The 26083-nt window shown below is 34.6% G+C and overlaps 1 protein-coding gene across 1 annotated transcript in view; it reads right to left on the bottom strand.

Annotated features, from left to right (window-relative positions):
- LOC122819665 (astrotactin-2-like) overlaps positions 1–26083 on the bottom strand; it is a 314363-nt gene that overhangs the window by 133653 nt on the left and 154627 nt on the right. The window contains exons 6-9 of the mRNA XM_044096573.1: positions 18160–18267; positions 14205–14351; positions 9635–9802; positions 1325–1409 (exon numbers count right to left, since the gene is read on the bottom strand). Coding sequence (XP_043952508.1) covers positions 1325–1409; positions 9635–9802; positions 14205–14351; positions 18160–18267 — 508 coding nt within the window. The remainder of the gene's footprint in view (positions 1–1324; positions 1410–9634; positions 9803–14204; positions 14352–18159; positions 18268–26083) is intronic.

The following is a 26083-nucleotide window of genomic DNA, read 5'->3' as shown; positions in this document are numbered from 1 at the left end:
GAACCACAGCTACAACAAACATCTGAAGCCTTCACAGAACAGTTGCATTGATACTGAGGTTGAATTACACATAAATCATTTTCATTTACAAAATAGACAGCTTATGAATGCAGTTGATTGCCCCTTTTTTGGTTCCTTTAGGATTATCAAAGTAAAGTTGAATGAGAATGCATCCTTTGCAGATCAGGCTACTATTTGTAGAAAACACTTTGTAACAGTTTATCTGCTCATGTCATATAACAAACAGTTTTACACTACTTTAATTTGATAATCTGCAGAAAAATAAAGAAAAAATAGTTTGTGTTTCCAGACTAATTTTCTTAAATTAAGTAGATATCTGACTATTGGGCCATTTCTAAATTGTGCCAGTCTTTCTCACTGGCACAATTAGCCATTTCAATCTGACTAGAGATGACAAACTCAAAGACTTGCAATTTTTTTTTCTTCTTAGCTTCTTAGTTTTATCATAACTATATCTGGACAATGCCAAAATATCTCGTATTGTAAAGAGGGTTTCATTTGTTGATGAACAATTATTTACGTGCATTCTGAAGGCATTGAGCACTTTATTCACAAACTTTTAAGATGGCATAATAACATTTCTGTAATGATTTTCATCTGTGTTCAAAATGGCCTAAATCAGGCACCTAATGAAGACAAGATGATACTTAATATCTTGACAGCGGTTTCCTGTTCAGGATTAACCTACAGCATTTCTTTTAGAAAACAGTGAATGTAAAATTGATTAGTGATTGGACTGAAGCCAGCTGATGACAAGCAAAGGTGGCATAAAATGTGATCGCTGACTGGGAAAAGCAGCTAATTGTCGAGCAAGGTCAGAGTGGTTGCTTGTCTTTCTTCCCATCTGGTTGCCTTTTAAGGACTTTCTTTCCATCTCATTCTTCAAGTACTCCCAGGCTGATATATTTAATTACGCGATACAACATCCTTCCTTCTTTCTTTTCACACTTGTTTCATTCTTGAAAATTATGTTAACACCTTACATATACCTTAGCATGTTCTAATCTATTAACTATACATTCTTAGATTCCTGAAGGCCCTCTGCAAGTGTATAGCAAGGTTTACCCTTGGGTTTTAAATTATTCTAATATTGCAGTAGGGAAACATAATGGTACGGAGATTTAAAACTTGCTTTACATTCGAACAGTACATAAATACGTCAAGAAAAGTAGCCTTGGTATATTAAATAAATGTAATGAAATATGCCAATAGAGCAGAGGATATGGATTTTTAAAGAATTTCTATGGGTGTTCAAGCAGAAAAAAGTCTCCAGATGTAAGAGAAAGGAGCAAACATGTCTTACCCTTCGTTGCGACTCCAGTCACTGCGAACGCAAAGGTGTTTATGGACAGGGTCAGGGGAATAACCCTCATGACAGCTACATTCTCCTGTGGTATAAAGAGGATAAAATAGAGAGGCAAACATTTATTTTGTTTTATTCTTACTGAGGGAATCTATTCCCATTTAATTTGTTTTAGGCTCCCTTATTCATTAAAGATGTATTAACTAACTAGAGGGTGGTTTATATAATTGCACAGCTCCTTTTCTTCACTGAGGTAAAAATTAAGTTCATTTGCTTGGGAACTAATTTTATTAGCTGGGGTCAGTTGAAATATTTACCTATATAAAAGTGGATACTTTTTTGTGTTGTGTTGAAACAAGCCATGGTGTTAATATGTTTCCACAGCTGGTTGGTTGCTTAACCAACCAACCGGCTGGTTACATTTAGAAATTTGACAACATTTCTTAATGTTTGCTTTACTTCCACACACAGAGCCACTTAGAGTTTCTCCTGCTGACAGAGGATACCAGCACTAAACATGGTTTGATGACCAGTATCACTTTCCTTTGGTTTACCAGCAAACTCACCCAACCTCAATACCATAGACAACTTATGGATTTTATTTTATCTTTTAAATGAACATAGACACTGTGCAGAACAAAGAACAAAGGCCACTGATGAGAAAAAACTATGTTTTCATAACCCCACAGCAGAAAAACAGGACAGGCATCTCCGTCTGAACAGGTGTACCAGTTTTTGCTAAATGTACGTCAACTAAGTCTAGAGCACATAAAGTACACAATCTACTTTTCAGTAAACCAATATTTCAATGTTTTGTCAATTAGTTTTTAACAATTATGAGAAACAATTAATTTTGTTCAGCTTACTGTTTTTATAGTATTCTTTTTAGTTTTATTTATTTATTATTATTTCTTATTAGCTCTTAGTCATAATCATCCAAATGAACAGAAACCAGTACTTAAAATATACCACTATTATAACAGAAGAGTTTCTGGAACTGTATTACAGAAACTTTTCAAAGAAATTCAAATTTCTTTGAAAAGTTTAAATTTATTTGAAATATATGCACTTGCATATATTTAAAAAAAATATTGAAACCTGAAGCCTTATGAGAAGTATGGCTACAGAAATGCCTTGTATTGCTTCAAAGTCATAGGCCTTATCTGAGCAGCATCTATACATGTTTTTATTTTTCCTCAGAGATGAGCTAAAGAGAGTGAATATTATTTACTCTGAATATTAACAACCAAAATTGTAGAACTGTCATACAGGCTTTATTATGCGGCTTCAGAGATGGCCAATTAAACACATTCCAAAGCAACAATGTCGAAGCAATAATAGTATGCTTAGCTTTATATAGGGATGTTGCTCAGCTCATCTTTGATGCCAAGAATAAATTTCAGGCAGATGGACAGACAATGTAAAAGCAAGATAAATCTCTCCAGCAGCTGTCTCCTGCTCTACAGACAAATACATAAAGATTGAATGTGCCTGATGCTGTAACTTGATGAATGCTATCGTGAAATCTTAAGACCCTATATGAAACAGCCTTATGCTGACTATTTGTTCACAGCACAATAAAATTAGTTTATTAATCTACAAACCAAATTCATACGTTTAGAATGAAAGTGAACAGAGAGGAGAACAGATATATTTATTTATTCTTGTCTGCTTAATGCAGTCTTTCTAAAAGAGGAGCACGACCTCTAAAGATATCTTCCTTTCAAAATATAACAGAGATTTGATGAAGTTAAACAGAGTAAAAAAAACAAAAACAAAAACAAATAATACTTCATAAACATACTTTTAAGATTAAAGAATGTCCTGTAACAGAAATTATGTAACTATTGCCAACATTTAAAAGGATAGAATGATCTCACCTTACGACTATGACTAAAAATACTACAAAATAAGAGTCTATCTATCAAATGATTGATTTATTTCAACAGATTCATGGTCCACATAGACATAAAAAAAAGTGTGCATGTAAGATTACCAGCAGGGTAGTTACACTAATTTCACAATATAAGCTAATATATTAAAATGAGTATTTACTGACATTTCTACATTTAAAGGGGATAAAAAATAAGAACTTTTCTACTGACTGCCTTTGTTGTACACAGCAAAACTCTGTCTGTGAAAAATGGACGTGCTCACACAGTATTAAGAATATAAAATTTTCCATATGTTTCTTTTAAGACGCATACAACATATTTTCTAAAAAAAATGTAGTCCTTGTGGAAAGAACACACATTATCTATGAATTCTTGACTTTTGACTTTCAAATGATCTGCCTTGTGCAATGCACTTTTCAAAATGTGTCACTATGCAAACTTTAGCTGTGAAAGCTGCACACTTTTACCAGCTTGTGAAATTGTTTAACTCTAACCTCAAGTGTAACAGAACCATCAACCACTGATTTCACCATGTTATTATTTATTAAATATAAAAGTTTGTGAAAACATTATTCCAAAACCCTTAAATACATGCAGAATGTATAAAACATTTAGATTTTAAGGGTGTGTTCTTTCTTTTTGTCACAAGTGCACATAGCGGTTGAGCTGAGTACACTATTAGAAGTACTTATTTTTACACAACTAAATGTGTAAGCTGTAAAGGTGCCAAGGGACATGTTCTATACACCTTTCCCACCTTGTTTCAGATGAGGTGCACTAGCCTGGAAGCACTTTCCTACTCTAATCTGAAACAGACCTTGCAAGTAATCAGTGAAGTGCGGCTCTTTCTTCACTGCAAACACATTTAGGTTGGGATCAAGCAATTAGCAGGACGATTTATGCCTGGCTGATTACACTGCCTGCTGAGTTAACCTTTAACCAAAGTCAGGCGCATGTGTTTTTGCATGAAAAAGGGCTGCTCAGGTACATAAATATTGATTTTGTAGTTGAGATGCAAAGCCCATTTTATTGTTTAAATAAAATAAGCTCAGTGAGTGTGACAGGGGGTTAAAACATATCCTTTGTGCAGAGTTTTGCAATAAAAACACATTTTGAAAAGGTTAACCAATTGTGAAAATAGAAGATAAGTAAGCTGCTTAAACGCATGTTAACTGCTTCTTTGGATAATATTACAGACCATTTGAATCAATGGTTCATTTCATAAAAGATAAATGGTAATAGTTATTTGTTTGTTTTTCTTTTGTTGGTTACTATGTGTATAAAAAATAGTTATATTTATGAGCACAAAATCTACACTTAGTAAATCCACTGGACTGATAGGCATCAGAAAAACAATTAAAAAACAACCTGCTTTTTAAGAATCAGAAATCTTAATTCAAAGCATTTATTAGTAGTATTTAATTTTTGCTTCAGGCCTTTGTAAAATAAATATTCCTAATTGCTTGCAATTAGCTATTTTCATGCCATTGATTTGTCAATAGGTAAGGTGCTTGTTTATGAAGCTTCCATAACATGACTGAATTTAGAAATTTTAAAGATTTTAAAGCCACAACATCTTCTAGTTCTACATTAGAGATACATACTCACCTGTGATTCCAAATCACCATTAGATGAGCAACACTGTGCAATTGTCCTTATCCAGACCATCTAAAATTGTAGGAATACACATACCTGGATAGTGCAGATGGGAACAGTAAGATGCTTCATGCGGACTAATAGAACATTGCCAATGAGTTCAGTCTCCCTTTAGCTCCTTTCTCCAGTCTCTCACATCAACCGTTCCCTCTGTTCTAAATTAAGAGGCCAAAGCAGTTAAACAGAGGCAATCAATCGAGAGCACAAAGCAACTCCGTTTCACATCATGCTGGAAATGATGTTCGTCACCGTAATAATTTCTGTATCTCTTTCTGGCTGCGTGGATGATTTTCACATTTCAAGGTTCATAGTGTTGGCAGAGAAAAGATTTATTGTTGGATGGATGCCTATTTGTGCTTGTAATAATATTTCCAGGAAGAGAAGTCATTCTTCTTAAAGAACTTGGGTGGGTTTAATAAGTGTTTTCTCCCAGGAATGTGTGAACACCATAGATGTGTTGGTACACATATATGCAATGTGTTTCGGTGGTCAGCTAAAGCAGTTGATAAGATCAATTCAGTTCTATATGTGAAATCCTTTTCAAAAGTTTAAATACCCCTAAAACCTATTCACATCTATGCACATGTTTTTGTAAAGATAAAAGTCTATGAATTTAGATGTGCAGTTCTATCCATCCCTCCTGGGTTTTTACTTTGTAAAACCACTTTATGTTACAATTACAAGTGCAAGTTTGAGGGGGTCAGCCATACAAGCTTTACATCTGGAATTAGATTTTTTTTTTTGGGCAATCCTTCTTTGCAACTTGCTCAATCTCAATTGTGTTTTGACAGAACTTTTGTCTGATTGTCTGTGAATCACGTTTCTTGCCACAAATTCTCAACTGGATTCAAGACTGGTCAATACAGCACATTAATATGCTTTGATTTAGTATTCCCGTGGCTTGTAGAAAGCAGCACAAAACCCTCCTCTTAATGTCTTTTCAACAATGGCCATTGTTCCATAAAGAGTGAACATTAAATAGTTGTCTGGTGCCAGATTCACCCGCTTAAGCTGTGGATGTCTGCAGCTCCTCCAAAGGTGCCTGGGGCTGCTTCTGTAATCAATGCTCTCTCTCCTAATGACCATGCTTGGTACATTTGCAGTTGTTCCATAGTCCTTTAATTTATAGACTTTGGATTTTCAATAAAACCTTTTGTATCAGGATGTTCCATTATCATCACTACATTAATTTCTTAATAAAGAAAAATCTTGAACCTTAAATTAAAGATGATTTTTTCTTTGACTGCAAAAATTGCAACATATATCTAAAAGTAAATTGCTTCATCAACTACTTCCAGTGACACTTTTCTTACATTCAGACAAGAATTATTGCATTATTAGTCACCCAATTATGGTCAGCCAGGGTTTGAGCAACAGGGTTTCGGCAGAAAGCGGAAACAATTGCATCATCTCTGTATGCTGACCTCCACCCTGGCAGGTGAATTATGGAGTGAATGTGGAGGAAAAAAGGACTGATTATCAAGTCACAGTGATGCAGCGACAGGTAGTCAACAGTGCCTGTCAACAGGCTTCACAATGAGGCATAATGGTGGATGGGGGGAGGACAAATGATGGAGATGCTGATAGAGAACCTATGGAAACACATCCTAGTTTGTGATTATAGAGGCCAGAGAAAATATGTCTGCTGGCTGGCTCCTCTTTGAAAACTGCACAACTTCACAGGTCTAAAGGCCAACCTATTTAACTTCAGAGCTGTTTGTACAGAGTGCAGAGAACTTTCTGTACAAATTAATTATTAGAAGCATTCTTCTGAAACCATCATGTGAAATACCTAAATAAATGGACATTGCGGCTCCATTATTTAACAAATACGAATCCCATTCCAATCAGCAGAATTTGCATTTACGCATTTTCATTATGCAAAATTCTGAACATTTGAGACAGAACTTTGCAACTTCACAAACTAGGGAATACACAAATGATGTCTATTAAAGGAGCCGCAATTCCATTGTATTGAATTAAATAACTGACTGTACATACAGTTCATTTCAAAAGATTCATAGGCACCAAAGGGGTTGGTGAAATTCACCCTCCATTATTACACCCCTGATCCATATCTGGAGGTAGTAATAAACCTGTAAATTTCTCTGAACCGCAGGATGTAATTTTGGATTGCAGAAAAAATGAGACGCACGATACTAACTACAAATACAGAAAGCAGCAGCAGCAGCAGCTGTTCAGTATGTGGATTCACACTGAACAGAGACATGTGTCATCCTTTAGTGTCAATCTAATCTGAGAAATATGCTAATCAGTGCAATCTGATGCAGAAAATACTGAGGATGGCCCACAACAACTTTGCCTGTGTTTGAAGCACTGAATGTATTTGGACAACTCGGCTCTGGGGAAATCTTCTGCAGGTGAAGGCTGCAAGTTGTACGGTACAACTCTTTGCTTCCATAATCACAGCACTATGTGCTGAAATCTCAAAGGACTGTGGTTAAAACAGATCACCTGTTATATTGTAAAAAGACAAGATAAGCCATAAAGGGGGTGGTGGGTCCATGGTTTATTGTTTATTTTGGAACTAAGAGGTGAAAGGGGCTAAAGTAAAGAGGGATTTTTATCTCCAAAAAAGCATTTGTAAACCACTTCGGAATTGTCTTTCACGTGACCAAAACTTTAAGCTTTTTGTCTTAATTCCTTATCCACGAAAATACACTGTTGTTTGTTGTTATAATCTGACAAAAGATTTAAAAAAAAAGGTTTCAGGAGTGATTTTGCAAGACAAATTACTGAGCTTTATTGTATGGTGCTTTAACCAACAGTTTTAATTTCCTGATGTGTAGCATGTACCTAGATCAGATCAGAAGTATTTTGACCATTCAGCAAAAAAATGAACGGGGCTGGTGATTTAAATTTCCTCCTGTAATGAAAATCTTTTTAAGAGCACCTTTGACGCCTTGGTGAACCATTATTCGCCAAGGACAACAAAAATACTTAAGAGCAATTGCTGATTACACAATCTAGCTTCGGATAAGGACAGATGAAAGGAGAAATAAAAGGACAGTGACAGGAAGACAGCAGCTCTTAGAAAGTAAACATTTTGAATGCAGTGAGGGCTGGATAAAAGACTCAAAAATTGAGTTACAACCTTTAATGATTTCACATTGCAGCGACGTGCAGCGACTAATGAACTGCAGTTGGATGCACTCTTGTCTCTACACATCCGGAATCTCCAAACACATATGTGCCAATTCCATCTTTGGCATTGTGTGTACTGACTGGGCTGGGAGTCTGGGCCTCTAATACATTATGCATCAGCCCTCAGTATGTCCTTGACTTGGGTTACATAAATTTCACATACATTACAGATGTAATCCATTCTAATGAGCTTAGATTTTATCCAGTCGGGCAAAAAAAAAAAACACTGGGGAAACAGACCACTCAAGGTAAGATAAATATCATCAAGCTGCCTGCTCAGCTTTTGCTAGGACGGTTTTAATGTCACTAGGTGCAAAGCGTTCTGGGCTGAATGTGTACATACTGAAGTTGGTGGTTGTTTACCGAGACGTGGCGAAATACATTGCGAGTTCTGCTTACGCAGTGTGTGTGCTGGAGTCTGGCTGTCGCTCCAAGGATAGACAGAGGACCTTAAGAGGACTGTTACATTTACCTAAAATAATGCCAGAAAACAAACAAAAAAAAAAAAAAAAACCACTTTCCTAAAATATACACTACAGCTTGTATTATTTTAGATTCATATCACATCAATTATGAAATACTACCAATGGGACATCATTCAAAATGTTTTACATATATAATGTTGTAGATTCTGCAATAGTCTTAGGCTACTAAAGGACAAACTGACCGTCTTTTTTCACTCTGCTACTTTCTTCTTTTACTACAATTCAATTCGTATTATTTGCTGTTATTTAACCTGTTAACTTATGACTTCTCCTGTATATATACAGTACAGACCAAAAGTTTGGACACATCTTGTAACTGAATTCAATTACAAGGTGTGTCCAAACTTTTGGTCTGTACTATATATATATATGATCTGTGCCTAGTCTGCCATGCTATTTGCCTGTCACACCTTCCTGGAGGGGGACAGCTGAGAAAAATGCTGTCAACAACAAAACATTTCCCTTCTCCTGCTATTAACATATTAACAAAGTATTTCTCCATCAGTTCTTTTGTTTCAATTTTGTGTCTGTTCTCTTTGCTGGCAAAACAAATGTGGTTATTCTATGGTCATACCAAGTTCTACCGGAGGTTTCTTCTTGTTAAGAAGAGGTTTTGCTTCAACATGCTCATTCTTATCCAGGAGTGAGTGCTACAATCAATGACTCTATACAGTCAGCTGGGTTTACTTAGATAGAGCAATTTTGAAACTAATGTGTATAATGAACTGAACTTGATGCACAGATTAACAACTAGGCCGTAATGTATGTGGGATTAAATTGAAATGGCTTTTTGCAAAGTGCATCAAAAGGACATTCGTTGTGAAATTGTCCTTTATAAATCAGCTGAATTAAATTGTACAAAGATAAGTATGTCACTTGCAGATGGCCACTGAAATTAGTGGTTGAATGCTTTCACTTATATTTATGCGTCAAAATTAAAATACCAATAATAAAACGGTATAGATGTAATTAATTTTGCTCAAAATAGAGACTGTTAAAGTTTTTATACAGTCATAAGCAACAATCTACAGGAATCATTCACTACTCTGTGGAGGAGAAAGGGCCTGTGTTTATATTGAATGAAAATGTGTTGGGTTGTGTGAACCAACCTGTCTCTTGGTCACAAATCTGTTCACAGGGCTCAGTGGTCCTTTGGCCACAGTAGTCATGGACCCACTGTGTTGATGAATTGGTCTGGTAGTAAAGCGTTAGCTTAGCTGGATTTAGCCAGTTGGAGACATCCAGGAAGCTGCCCATGCTCACCACAAAACTGCTTCCTGGAATATAACAAATAATGGATTCATTTAATTTCACATATGCAAAAAAACATATTCTGAAAAAACTAAAATATCCCCCAAAAAATTGACTGATTGGTATGTTTTAAAAGCTTCTTTTGACATTTAACTGAAAAATGAATTGGGGAAGAATCTAATTATTTTGTCTTCACTGTAATTTTATTTTCCATCCTGACTAGACTGAATTTCATTGAGAAAATTAAGACCCATAATGTGTGTATCGATGGGATTTCCTTGGTAATTGCAGCACATGGGATAAAAGGGTTTCACAAGTCAATCAGTGAATGCTATTCTTACCTTTTTTTCTTACAGCTTCCAGACCAATCGTTAGACTCTGATCACTGAACAAGACTATTCCTAATTGATGCCAATGAGTTTCAGTTCCACAGGGAGCTGTGAGGGGATTGTGCTTTAGCCCTCTAGTTAAAGTCTTAAACAGCTGTATTGAAAGTATCAATAACCAGAAAATTAAAACCACTGGCAGGTAGGGTAAATAAAACGTGGACTCCAGTTTAAAATAAACAACCTTCAACAAGGGAACCTCTGGTCTGAGTACTTTGGATTGATGAATTTCACCTTTGATTGTGTTAGTTCTCTCCTGAAGACAAAGCACACCCTCTACTTTGCAATAATGCTCCTCGAAAGCAGTGGCCGCTTCCAAGAGGACAATGTACTCTGCTGCTCTGCATAAACTGCTGAGAAACAGCTTGGAGAGCAAAGAGCCAAAGGCTCTGACTACGTCTCCAAATTTCCTAGATTAAAATCTGATGCAACGTCCGTGGAATGCACTGGACCAGACCAACAGATGCCTCAACCTACAACCCACAGGACAAAAACAAAAACTCAGCTGTCAGTGACCTGGTGCTGGTAACCAAACCAGACAGACTTGATGTCAGTGGTGTTTATTGCAATTTAAATGACTTTAAAATGATATATAGTTTTTATTTTTATTTTTAAAATCTTACAGCTTTGGCGCGACTGGGCCATTAGTACACACTGATGCGTGTAAAGGTTCTACAACATCTCTAGTTTTTTGTTTTGTTATTTTGATGCTGAAAACCAAACCTTAACTCTAGTCTGTAGTCCTTCACACTGTTCTTTCCAGGATTGCCATATAACTCTATCAAAGGTGTGTTCAGGGTGATTGTGCAGTGCTCATTTTCCCCACATGTAACATTTTGCTATTGAACATTCACATCTGATTAGGTCACCTTCTTCCACATGTCTGGCTTGTGATCAATTTTAGACCAGACTGCCAACAACTTTCTTCTAACATTGAGTTTCTTCTCACCATTGTTTTATTGAGGCCCAATTTGTGGAACGCCTGACCTTTAGGTGTTCTGTCAGCAGAGTCGCCACCTAAACTCATCCATATGTCCATTGTCTCCGTCTCCGCTTACTGTGCTCCTTATCTGACCTGTTAGTTTAAATGCAAGAATGACTCTGTAGACTCTCAGATGTTTCATTATCTTTTTCACTGATGGACTGGACTTTATTTTGCAAAAAGTTGGATGTATTCTTTCTTCTGGGAGAAGGCAGAGGAGCTACATTTTTCCATATATATATATATATAAGTTACACACTTCAGCTTTAAACATAAGTAGAGATACAAGTCATGGGTAGATATCACATGTATGTCAATTTTCAGTCAAAATATTGTGAAGTGCATTGTGATTTTATGCTTTCCGAGAAATTAGGGAAATTGCTGCTGCTTTTAAAAAATTAAAGTACCCCACAGAAGCAGGAGTAAGCTATACACTCTCCAGAACAGACTCTTCAAGTAATCTGCTGGGTCAGACTGAGTACAGGCGACCATACTGATACCCATTCCTGCAAGAAGGCAGTTTAGCTAAAATCTCCACTGAGAAAACAGATAAACTTAAAGTTCTCCACCCTCACAGTGGAGCTGCAATTGTAACATTATTGCTTCTTTTCTCTTGGATGTAAAAAGAAAACACTTAAGCAGTAGGAGGATTGTTTATTTCACAGTGCACATTTTCTATTTTTAGTCTTCCTCCTATCGTTCAATAGAGCAAAGAAAAACTGAAGAGTTAGTCTGTGAGATAAATATTTTTTATAAGTGGGAAGTTATTGAGAATGCAATGCTTCGGCAGTGCGTATGTTGTCTTTTTTTGTTGTTATCTTTGATGCATCACCTCCAACACCAATGGAATGATGTATCTGAGGCAAGATTGAAGCATGAATAATTTGGAATAATTATTTTTAATAGATATTCTATGTTGGAACTCTGATGTTTATCAAAAAGAGTTAATAGCTGAGATTATGAGATGAAAACAAAAAAGATTTACAAACATATTTAGCAGCACCCGCACTAAAAACTGCAGTAGCATAATGACACACTGGAAATAAGTACATCAGTTTCCTAACGAAGCTTTGGGAGACATTTTTCTCCTCCTCCAGTCTCGTCTAGCACATCTTCATTTTTTCTGTAATGGGGAATCGTTTCTCCACAATTAGTCCATTTGTCAGCAAGTGTATGAGATGGACTACACATGTAAAAAAAACAAAAAAATATTTTAAATATAATAGTTACAACCTGCACCTTTAATACCTAGCCCAGATTCTATAAAATCCTCTCATGTAATGTTATACTGTGACACCTTTCTAAAGTAAAACACTAAATTTAATTTAAAACCAAAACCTTTGACTAATCTAAATCTGATCCCCTGTTTTGATTTCATGTCCACAGATGCTAACGGATCCATTAAATCTGAAAAATTGAGAGCTGCGTTAACACATGATGTATTTACAGGCAGGTTTGCATTTTGCTATAAAACAAAAGTTGATTTCTAGCAAAAGCATAGTTTAGTACGTGTCAGTCTACAGTCTTAATTCACATGTAAGGCAGTCTGCCACATGACAAGTCTGAGTTCATCAAAATAATTAGAAAAAGTCTACTATATTTCAAGCACATCCGTTGAATGACTGCAAATATCTGTTATTGGTTAAGGCAATGAATATTTTTCTTTTATTTCCATTGCTTTTTGCACACAAGTTTTTTTTTTTTGTTTGTTTCTCCAATGTTTGCTTTTTTTTCTTGTAAAGGCTTTTATTTCCCTTCAATAGTTGGAAAACTACCGTTCTTCATTGGCTGTAGTCAAAAGCTTTTGAATGTTGTGATAAAGTGGTTCAGTTTGTGTTTATCACTTGTCCCTTATTGTTATTTCTGATTCATTTAATCTTTCTATAGTTGGTCATAATGCTTCACAATTGAGGATGTTGAGATTTTAATGCAAGCACTTTATAAAAAAACATGAAAAACAGAAGTGTTTTTTTAAGGTAATCTTTTGAATTTACATACAAGCATGTTCCCACTAGAAGTAATCTTACCTTTTTAGAATGACCCAGCTAAAGTGCAGATATGAATCTGACAGAGAATTTGTGGATGAAGTTTAGAATTATGACAAGAAGACCTTTCACTAAACATAGTGATAATACCAGAAACATGCAAAAAACCTAAGGATTTAAGTGCTGTAACGGTAATAAAGATTTTTCTATTGATTATTGAGAAGGGTATGCATAACATCAATAATGCTGTTTTTTAAGAAACTGTAAATATATATACATATATATATATATACATATATATATATATATATATATATATATATATATACATATATATATATATAAATATATATATATATATATATATATATATATATATATATATATATATATATATATATATATATATATATATATATATATATATATATATATATATATATATATATATATATATATATATATATATATATATATATATATATATATATATATATATATATATATAACCAAATGTTTCTCAAACCAATATGTCTATTACAGAGTTGTATCTTGTTTGTAATCACTGAGAATACTATGACTGACTAATAACACACTCAAAACTATCTGCATCACTGTTTACAATTTTGCTCTCAGTGAAATGGTTCTTTCAAAGTTTTGCTTTAAATAATCTCAACTGTATTTTATCATCTAAAATTGCTTTGACTGGTCACACCTGAAACAAACTCTTCTGACATAAATTGCAGAATTTGAAGGACATTATTAGGAGAAGGTTTCCAATGCTCTTTTGGCAAAGGGACAACCACAGAAAGAAAAAAAAAATAACAATGAAAACTACAAATATTCAAGCTTGAACCTTGAAAATACTGTTTGTGATTTGTGGAGCCTTTATTTTATTTGCACATTTAAATACATTTAAAAAAATATATCTAATTTCTGATATATATCCTGTCTTCTAGAACTGAATGTAGTCTTACACATTTTTTTTTTCCATAAATACCTAAAAATGCACAATGTCTTGGTTTCTAAATCTTTTCACTAGTCAGCTAAGCTTTACTGTATGACTTGTACTTACCATCTGCAACAAAATGCTCTGGCACATGGAGAGTAACCTTGACGGTAAGAGGGCAGGAGTCCTGTGTAGCATAGACAATGGCGATGACACACGTGCTGATGGTAATCAGTGTCAGGGTGACCTTATTCAGGGGACTTTGTGAGTGGCCTAAAGGTACAGATAGAGAGACAAACAGAAAGAAAAAATTAAGGAAAATATGGATTTAGTGTTTTTTTTAAAGATGATTATTTATTTTTTAATTCTGCATTTTTAGCAGGTGAAGAGAACATTACACAAATCTACATCTGCCCTTTTGATCATTAAAGATAGAGCTTCCGAGCTTTTCTCAACTGAAAAGGAAATTAATTTCAAGTCTGTCTTGCAATAATAGCCATGACTCATATTGTGACGTACATATCTGGTGCATAGCTGAGGACGCCACAGCTTCTGAACAATAGTCTAGAATTATTTCCAAGTGTGATAAATTATTTTATCGCCAGTGACAGGGTTATAGATTGGTAGTTACTGTGGCACTTTGGCTCTGTCAGGCATCGTATTTCCAAGCTGGAGGATAGGGAATGAAATTAGCCGCTTAACCTCTGCCTGCTAATATCTATCATGGGACAGAACGTGACGGTTTAAAAACAGGTTTACTGGAATCTCACTGTGGTTGCTAGAAAATTCATTTTATTGCATCTTAATGATAAATGTTGAGTTGTATTACTCTAAAAGAATTGTTCAAAATCTGAAATGTTGATAGTTTGAACGCTAACGATGGTTAAATTAAGACTGTCCATTAGGAAAAAAAAAAAAAAAAAAATTCAAACTCATTGAATTAGTGATACATCAAAGAGATCTATTAAAAAACATTTTTTATAAATGACCAATTAAATTTATAACGATGGAAACCTTGACAGGAGTCCAAAGGTAGGAAAGTGCAGCACAAGGTTAAAAGTATGGAGACAAATTTAAGATTACAGAAACAACAGCTGCCTCCATCAGAAGAGGAAGTGCAGTTAATCCTTCGGGGTCGGGGCGGTGTCAGTAAGGTTCTGAAGGGGTCCCTCAATTACCGTAAAAGCTTACTGAGTGAAGTAAAGAATGTAAGCTCACGTTGGCAAACACTTCCAACGTGGGCAAAAACCAAACACGTCTATACTCTCAAACACTCACAGTAAACCATTCAGGAATGCAAAAACTAATGTATTAAGGGTCGACAAGGAAAAAGCTGTTTGATTTAAAATACATTTATCATTATTTAATGAACACTTAATTCCCACATTGAGTCAATTGTATTTTCTATGATGTCTTTTATCTATTGAATATGAAAGTTAATTAAATAATTAATATAATCATTTATTTTACTTTGTGTGTTAGTTAAATTTAGTGTTGTGTTTGTTTTTCAATAAAAAATGTGAAGTGATAAATATTAATAACTATTAAGACATAAATATTAAACACAGCCAGGTAATAAAACCTCAATATTTTATACAATATTCTTATACAGCTTGCAATCTTGTTGAAGCATAACAACGGTTAAAAAAAAGACACTTCAATTTTGTATTACTTGGATGACATCATAAAAGGTACAAAAATGAAGCATCAGCGAGGGTTATTGAACATTATAGCAGGCGAGCAAATATGATTTTAGTTTAGTTGGATTGTAAAAGGATTAAAGTTCATTTGAGTTCCAAAGGTTTAAACCCTCTATAGTTAGGCAATAGTTTTGCACCAACCAACACCATTCTATTAATTAAAAATTATTGCCTGGTTGTCATTTTTGGCAGAAGTGAGTGATGCAGCAGGACACATTGTTGGGACTTAGAAATCAAGTCAAGTTTATATCTTACCCAGAATTTATTTTAATCAGTATAAGTCTTCAATTACCATTGAAGACTTTTAGTAATATTAATTTTATCATGAATAGGTCCTCTTTACAAACTGCTTCCTCGCATTTTGGTGTTACCAAATTTTGCTAAACTCCACCCAAGGTTTTCACATGTGGCTCAAACCTCTTTATACAGCTGTTAAAACAAAACAACAACAAAAAAAATCCACAAACACACACACAAGTAGACATCTTTTTGAAGAAGATGTTTAATTAAAAACTTGCAAATGAAGAGAAAGAACAGACAGAAAAGTATTACTGGGCATGATCAAAATAAATCTGATCAGCTCCCTCATGTCATATCAGAAATTAGTATTTAATCGTGTATAGTTGATCCTACTTATTTTTCACAGAATTTAATAAATTCTGTGAAAAGACTGCGTGGAAAGACGTATAAAAATGTATATGTTTCTATACATTTTTCAAGCTAAACAAGGGAAAATGTGCTTGTAAAGGAAATATATGTAGCATTTGCCACAGCTAATTAGCTGCATTCACACACTTTGGCTTAACATTTTTGTCCTTGGTACGACTGCATCAACAATATAACACAAGGACGAGCATTATACTTGTTTAAATTCTGTGCCACGGGCCCTCCTATATGCTAAACGCCTCTGTCTGCACAGCTTCCCAGTCATGGTGTTTAGATTTTCAAAGGTGATCAGAATGTTAATGAGAATAGACCACACTTTTATCAACTTATTACTAAGTCTTTTGGAGGATGTGGTTTTAATGGCTGACTGGCTTAATTACAAATAAATAAAGAACAAAAATAAATAATCTATGGATAACTTATAGAAGCTGAAATTTTAGTGAAGAAATGAAGTAGTGTAACTTTAATTACCAAAAGCAGGAAAAGCTAACTATATTACTTTCAATAAGTAATTAATAAAATGAGCCATCATTTCCAGGTCAAGTAGAAAATGTTACAGTCTTACTCCAACCAATGTGCAAGGAAACATAAAAATAAAGAAATCAATCCAAGATCCATGGTCACAGATCCATGATGATCTATAACCAAGTATAGCCAATCTAGTTAAGATTTTGCATTGCTAGTTTCTTTACTAGCAAAGATCTCAGCTTAAACAGCTCTATGTTTTGATTTCAGAAACAATCTCCATATTGTTTTTGAATTGACTACTTTAAAAAAATACATATATTTTTTTGTTTTTATCCAGTCAAAAAATACCAATTTTAGCATTCACATCTATTTATTTAATACATGTCAAAAATAATACAAATGAAATTGTTTATTTGTATTATTAACAAGAAAACGCTCCCTCATTCCTTTAAATATTGTGGAGTTCTCGTAAATATAGAAATTGTTATTAATTTACATGCTTGTTTTTCAACCAGCTTGCTAAGTAGTACCAAAGTTTGCTCTCCATCTATTTGTTATTTTGGACAACAGTGGCATAAGTATTGTTTATTTTTTTCTTAAAGAAAAAACATTGGCAAACATACTCATGAAAATATAAGGTTTCAGGCAAACTGTAACCAAGGAGATGAAGAGTACAAACTGTTTTTCTTCTTCACTTTTTTATATGTTGACATTCAGGAGGACACACACTCACAAACTATAAACTACATTTCCTCTAGGTCTTCCAATACAGTCCAATACTTGTCCAATACAGTCTTCAGTATTACATGTCATGGAAGTTAAAAACACGCTTACGGTCCAAGTCATTTGACTTAAGTTTCATTATCACAGAAACTCCATTTACATCAGCTCATATATCTCCTTTGAGTGTCATTGGCTGTGCTATAAAATAGCACTTTACACACCGCAGGGAGTGTGCAGAACTCCTTCCTATTTCAAGCTATGCTGACAATTCCAAAAATGTCTTGGCTCATTTCTCTTTTCTGAATGCCATATATATCATTATTCCCTTTCATATCCAGCCACTTTAACATTAGAATTCATTTGTTTTTAAGCACACTTTACTGTTTTTTTTTACTCTCCATTTTTTTGCTTTCATTGCATTCTCAGCGAGAACAGACAAGTCCCTTACTGTGCACAGTGAGGAGTTTAACATATGACATCCATCCCAAGGTTCAGAGAAAAACATCTGTATTTTCTTTTCTTACCTTTACTGCGCCTTCGTCCTCTGTTCTGCTCTGTGTAAAACTTCATTTGACTGTCATCTTCAGGCTCTGAACTTGATTCCTCTTGGGGACCATACACACCTCCAGTCACTGCCGAAGAAAAGTTGAGTGAAAAACAGGGGGAAAGAACCTTATTAATTAGACTCCACTTGTGTGGTCATGAGAAATCATCCTAAGCTTCCTCATTCAGGTGTCATATAGAGAAAGAATCAACACTACATAATTACAGTGACAAAATTGCGGATTAATTGTTAAGAGTTTTGATTTTTGACTCTTTTCAAGTCCCTCCTAGCTTGATTGGGGGAACCTTTTGTCTCTGGAGCTCAATTTTCTAATCACATTGTGTCACATCTGTGGAGGATGTTCATGTGCCTGAGAGCACATCCACGACGAGGTGACAGCAAGACGGAAGATGTGAGAAACTTTGTTTATACCAATATGCCTGCGAAGCATCAAAACACGCAGTATTTTTTATCCGATTCTCACAGAGGGCTGCCTCAAAGTGGTAACTGCCATTCTGAGGATTTGTAAGCTCTTAAAATCTCTGAAAGATAATTAAATTCTCTAAAGCAGTTAAAAGACACTCAAAATGAACAAATAAAACAAAAATATGATGATCGTAATTGTATACCTAATACTGACAATGATAATGGCAGAAGTAAAATAAAATAAATAAATAAATAAATAATTCAACTAGATTACCAAAAGCTTTGGCTCATACATCCCAAAAATTATGGATGTTTTCTAAACACTTCCGAAGATGCATATAACATAAAATCAATGACCTATGTATGCAGAGTGCTTCTATGGACATTATTGAAGGAGAAAGAGTTGCCCCCAGGAGTCCAGAAAATTCCAGCTTTGTACTGTGAGAGAATGCCACATGTGCAAAAAGTAAAAGTAATGTGCTACAGCCAAATGTCAGTGTTGTTATAGCAAAGTGGAGGTTACTGGAATGACATAAATTCAGTGAGAAGATGATAGGCCACAAAAAATTACAGAGTGAGCTCAGGGGATGCATGGAGTTCAGCAAAGTCACCAACTTTCTGCAGAGTGTGTGTGTGAGAAAGCATGCAAGTAAGTAATTTTGCAAGAATAGTGTAAGTGTGCCTTCTCCATCCATAGCTATCCCACTAGCAAAGAGTGTATACTATAAAAATGTCTCTGGATTGTCTTTGAATATTCATTTATGTGTGCATGTGTTTGTCAGCACAAAAAACAAAAAAAAAAAAAAAAAAAAAAAAAAAAATCAACTTGTGCCTAAGGTGCAGATTATAAACATCACATTAATTTTTAAATTGTCTAAATAGGCCAAGGAAAAGTGGAGTTAAGCTACAATAATTAAACCGTCTTTTTTTTTAGAATGTCAGAAAAATGTTGAAACTGGCTATTCTGGGAATGTGAAAAGGAATGAGCTTGCAAACATAAAAAATGAAAATAAAATGCAAAATGAGAGGCCTTTGCTATTGGAAATTTTATATATTCAGCCAAAAAGTATCTTTTGCATTTGTTGCTGAGAAACAGAGTAAAGTTGCACAAGTAATAACAAAAAAAAAATATCAATAAGAAGTGGGATTGGCGAAGCAAGTGCAGGGTGAAGAACAGTGAGCTACCAGTGTTGACAGAAAGTTTGGAAAACTTAGTGGTTTTGTTTTGTATGTGAAAGAATGATGCAGATAATGAATATGAAGTAGGCAATTGGGACTCAGTTTTGAGCTGGAAGATGAAGAGGGGAAACTCACAGCCAGAGTCTGAGACAGACAGTGACCATTTCAATGTTTATGTGGAGAACCAATCATTCTTTTAAGAAACTAAGAAAGAAAGGCTGGGGTATAAAGCGAAAGATGAGGTCCTGACATGCTCACAATTAGCTTCTCAAAGATCCAAGCAGAAGAATACTTATCTTGGTTTATAAATCACTAAAAGCCTTCGCATCAAAAAATATGGAAGAGCTTTTGTTGTATCAACAAATTTGTAACCCACTCAGATCTTCTGGTTCTTATCCACTCTGCATTAACAGAGTGAGAACCAAACTAGGAGAAGCAACATTCAGTTTTTGGCTCCACTAATCTCAATTAAACTTCTAGAAAATTGCAAAAATGCTGAAACACCTTATTTTCTTTTTAACAGGACAAAAAAAACAAACAAAAAAACATGCTTACTTACATTTGCCTCTGATTATTAATAATAAATGCAAAAGGGAGTGATTTGATGTATATCTGATTATTATTAGTATTCATGATGGCATTTGACCAATTTAATGTTAGATGCTTGCTTCATAATTGATTATTGGGTTGCGTTTTTTTTTTTTTTATGTACACCATTAGAACTGCCTTGTGGCTGATATATACCTTACGAATAAACCTGGCTTATTTGCTAGTCGGCAAACTTGGGGGGGGTGGAAATACAATCTGTGCTGTATCAAATAGTTATTTTCCTCTCTGTGTGTATTGATAACAAATGCCAGATGAAATACTTCTCTCTTTCACTCCATTAGATGATGTGCAATGGCTTATGAAAAATTGCCTGCATCATAAAGATTTTGGGCATGATTAAAAGTTTTATTAAGTCTGAGTAGAAAGTCTATACTGGAAGCTAGAGTCAGTCTCTTGGTCTGGTGCACTTATACTGGGTGAGAGTTGAGTAGGATTCAAGTGCTCCAGCACAGCTGTTTGGAAAGTGGAGCTCAGTCAATGTGGTGTAAAATTGGTTCTGAATTTATGCATCGTGTTAGAACATGCTCACAGAGTTGGTGGGAGCAGAAAACGAGGGAAGAGGAGCAAACGCAGGGCTGGCTTCACAGGGTCAGCATACTGGATGTTCACAAAGCTGAAATAAGTGTTAAATTTTAGATTTTATACAAAACAAATTTAATTTATTTAAAACTATTTCACAAAAAATGAAAAGAACCTACAAGGATGATATTTACTTTCCCAGCAATAGATGGATGGCCAACAATTCGCTGTATTTTTATTTTTTTTTCTTGGTGTTTAGACATTGAGATTCCATTAAAAATATCCCTTTTAGAAATGTCTCAGCATCCTTGAGATAGGAAGTAAAATATCTAATTTAGACTTGCTTTAACCCTTGACTGTGTGCATATTAATGCTGAATACAATTTAAAATACCTCAAAACAGCAAAGAAATTTTGGTTTTAAACATCTCAAGCCATTCAAGACCTAGATGGATTTCAGGTGAAATCATGACCTTAACAGACATTGGTTTCTGATAAAAACAATAAGAAAGTAATATGTGTATACATTGTGACTTCAGTTTGACAAAACCTCATTCTTTATAAAAACAACAAGCAAACAAAGAAGTGCATTGAATTGAACATACTGATTTAATCTCATATGGATCTGATTTTTGTTTGTATTTTACAAGTTTAAAAGGTAACATAGGAAGTAAGCCAAGTCTTCAGTTTTTATAGACAACAAAAGAAAGAAGAAAAGCTTTCTAGCGACATACTGCTGTGATCACACCTCATCAGTGAGTGTTTGCTCATGTCAACCAATCCACTCGGGAATGAGTTCAGTGGTGGTGTAAAACGGGGCTTTATCATAAAAAATACCAATTGTAACAGCTGAAACTGGCTACAGTGCATTGTATACCTTGGCACGCTACCCACTGTCAGGATGTGGCACTGACATTTACAAATTTACAATAACAGTCTACCAAATACGGCCATTTATAAAATTTTGCCTGCATGTTTAAAAGCCAATTAGACACATAAAATTAAATGTGCTCGTTTCACTCCATTGATGTCTTAATTGTGTCTTAATGTTCTTTCCTCATTACGTACTTTGTGACCCATTTCTCCTGCAGCAAAACACCAACACAGCAAAATGCCACAACTCCTTTACTTCAAGGCCAACCTGGACTTTATAGCCTTGTTGTAGTTAGAGGGGCATCTTGAATTTAACACATTTACCATAGTTCCACAGATTTTGATTTGTAATGTTATAACAATGATGATAAGCATTTGTCTATCTTGCTGCACAACTAACCTTTTTTTAATATATAGCAACTAGCAACAAACAATAAAAAAAAAAAAAAAAAAAAAAAAAAAACTCTTGTCTTATTCTGACATTTAGGATAGACTATTTAATCTAACTAATCTGAAACAAAAAAACAATGTGTTTGCATATATTTATATTACATATGACGGAAAGATCCTGGTAACTGGGTAGTGTATAGCTTCGATAAATAAACACACACAAGAACCCATTTAAAATCACTTTGGGAATATGCTAGCCATCCTTTCACTTCCTATCTGCATTTCCTTCCTTTGTTAAAAATATTTTTCTTAACCAACTTCTTCAGTTACTTTGATTTAAAATATTTTTTTTCTCTCTCAACAGTAGTGTCTGTGAAAGTCTGTCCTTTAAAAAAAGGCAAACAGCTATGTCGCTAAGGCTAAACAGAAGCATGTGTACACAAGAGAATCCCATTAAAAAGAGACATCATTCTTCCTTTAAGTTTCCCAGAGATAACATAATTTCAAAAATCTTTCAAAGTCATTTTGTATGCTGTTATCGACTGTGCTGACATTTGGTTTGTTTGAAGCTCCATAAAACACCTATTTCAACTCAAAAGTTGAATGCCAGTCTTGTTGTCTCACAGTACAAATACATAATTTTTTTATGGTGTGGCTTTTCTTTTTATTGGACAAACAATTTATTTAATATTTACTCTTTTATCATATTATTTTAAGGTTTTTGTATTTGCTTTTCATTATTACAGTTTTATAAAATACCAGCAAACATGCAGTGTCTACAGATTTGACAGGACCTGTACATTTCAATGATCAAAATGAGTACACACACTTAAAGCAGTCTTCCATGTGTCCCTCTTTAATAATGAGCTGTTTGCAGCGCATTAAGCTGTTTGAACATGGCAAATGTTTAAAGTAGAAGAAAGTGCCTGTAGAGCTAAACTGCAATTATCTGTCACATCAATTTAATATGTATTATGTATAGTTTGTATTCACGTTTATGTACTGTTTTTGTAAACTAAGCCACAGTAGCTTAATAGTACCTAATCCATTTATCATTCAGCTGTCATCTTGCCTGATCAAGCAGAAGTGGAGATGCCTCTTGAATCGGATTGTGAGTTGCCAGGTTGCAGAGACAGATGGGTTGAAATTACAAAAAAAAAAAAAAAAAAATGTTGATTACACAAAACTTTAGAACATGGGAGTAACGCATAATGAAAGGTTTTCAGGTCATGTAAAAAGGAATAAATAATAATATGCCTGGGCATCTGCTGGCTTCTTCTCCACATATGCTGACTGGGCCATAAGAACCTTTCAAGTGAAGGACCCAGTAGGTTGACGTTTACATAACCATGGTTACCTGCCTAACTGGTCTATTACCATAAAATAACTACTGAAACTGACACTGAGTCTAGCAGTGAGACCAGCACAGAACACACGCATGTGCACGCAATGAAAGAACAGAAAGTCCACAGGAGATAAAAGGATGTTCTCCTTTGTAACATTCCCTGTAGTGAGAATAATTAGCTAGATGATGAGCTAAGGAATAGCAAAGGGCTGAGGTGATGAGTTCAATCTGCATAGTAAAAGCTAATAATCTTCTGCGTAGGAAGATGGTTAAACATGTTGTGGTAGTACAGTGACATACTGTAGTACAAAGACATACAGTATGTCATTGAGTGAGTGAGATTCTCACTCACTCACTGCTTCTAGCTCATATAATTAACCTTACCCATTTAAAGTGTTGCATATTTATTACAACACTATGACAAGCCTTTAGTTCTAAGTTTGTGCCTTATTTGTATGAGTTAGCAAGTTTTTCTACTCAGCTTTAATCTGATTATTCTGATGACATGTGTATATGCATGTGTACATTTATGGCTGCATGTATACATGCAGACCAGAAAATTTGTAATTGTAATTTTATATTTACAATGACTGTACATAAAGGTCCAGTTTGTTACTTTAGAGAAACAGCTAAAAATAATTGAATCATTTCTGAACTTAGCTTTCATCAGATTTATTCATATCTCCATTCATGAACAAGATTATGTTGCCTAAACTAAAGCCTTTAGGATGTACAAATAAAATCAACAGCACCATTTCTGAGATGTTCAAGCTGAACTGCATACATTTGCAATTCTTTAGCAAACATGACTCCAGTTTCTGGGTAATAGCTCTATGTGGTGATGACTTATTGAATAAACTTTGGGGTAGTGTGAGCAAAATGGGCTCAGATATGGAATTATCCCTCACATATTGCATCAGCAGAGTCCACAGATAATACTGAGTCAGTTTTGGGTCAGCTGGTGCAGTGAAATAAGTATGCCTCCCCCAAGAAGGAAAAGGAGATGTAGAGATCAGGGGAGGCCACAAATTACAAGGAAAGAATTATGTCTCCAGGGAAAGCCATTTGAAATAATAGCAAAAACATAAACTTAATCATTTGTGTGTAACCTCAGGGTGAAGTGCAGTTTCTACTTTGGCCGTCTTTGATTTATGACCATGTCATGAAATATCTTGTTTGCAGGTTATATAGTTTTTATTACTGGAACTAAAATCTTTAAACGCTAAAGTAGGAGAAGCTTGCAGAGAGATACGGTTTCTGGAGATTCATACTTTGTACTATGAGTTATACACTACATTTTAATTAATTGCAGACAGTTTGTAAAAATGGCACCAAAGTGTCATGACATTACATTTAAACTGAACAGTATTAACTGTAAGTAGATTAAATGAGCATGTGTTCTGCTAGTTGGGAAGACTTGGCATTTCTAGTTGATTATATTTATATGTTGCACACAACGTTTTTCAGCTTCATCAATACAGTTACAGAGTCTTGCACAAGCGTTCCTACGAATTGAACTTTACCTAACTTCACAGTACAACCACCAAATGCATTGTGATTTCTAGCTCACTCCAGATTATTTCAACCTGATCCCTACATGACTTGTTGAATCGTGAAGATTCATTTCACTGTGGCAAGTGAGGTCTGCTGTGTATATGATGTTGTTACGGGGTTTTTTGTGACCTCTGATGAATCGGCAATGAGCTCTTGGAGTACTCTTGATAGGTTGGCAGGCCACTCCTGAAAAGGCTTTTCACTGTTCCACATTTTCTCCATTAGTGAATACATGGCTCTTAATGTGGTTCATTCAAATCCCAGAGCATAAGAAATGGCTTTGTAACCCTTTCCAGACTGTTAAAGTCAGAATAAAGGAAACTGAAAACAAATGTAATCCCATATATATATATATATATATATATATATATATCTATATATATATATATATATATATATATATATATATATATATATATATAATGTCAAACATTTCACTTTGTGTTGGTCTATAGCAAATCCCTAAAAATACATTAAAGTATGCAGTTGTAATGTGACACATTGTAAAAAAGTGCTTGGATGTTTTTTGTTTTTTTTTCTTTTGTTCTTTTTTGGTATGGCACACAAAAACAAAGGGAATGGAAAAGATCACCCTATTCAGAAACAAACAACCAGATACAAGCTTGGTTTGTAGCTTAAATAGGTGGTACAATTTGTGTATGTCAGATGACTTTTGCTATGCCTTCACTTTACTGAGCAGGACACATTGGCTTAATTTACAAAGGAAACAAAAGTGTTGGAAATTGTAATTTCTTGTGCATAAGAAGCAATATGAAGGAGTGACTGAAAAGTCAAAAAGACTTATTTTTTACTGGCAAAAGTAAAATAAAAAATAAATAAAAATGTTTTTTAACAGTGAGATTTTAGTACTTGTATAACTGTTGACAGGTGCACACGTCTTGCTGGGATCAAGGTTAATGTAAAGAGTTGCCTAAATTCCTTGTAGGTTTGATGTAAACCAGTCAGATTGACATGAGTAATAGAGCTTTGAAATTGCAAACAGGCACAAA

The sequence above is a fragment of the Gambusia affinis genome, linkage group LG17 (assembly GCF_019740435.1).
Source record: "Gambusia affinis linkage group LG17, SWU_Gaff_1.0, whole genome shotgun sequence".
In the NCBI taxonomy this organism is placed as follows: Eukaryota; Metazoa; Chordata; class Actinopteri; order Cyprinodontiformes; family Poeciliidae; genus Gambusia; species Gambusia affinis.
This window is presented reverse-complemented; position numbering and strand designations above follow the sequence as displayed.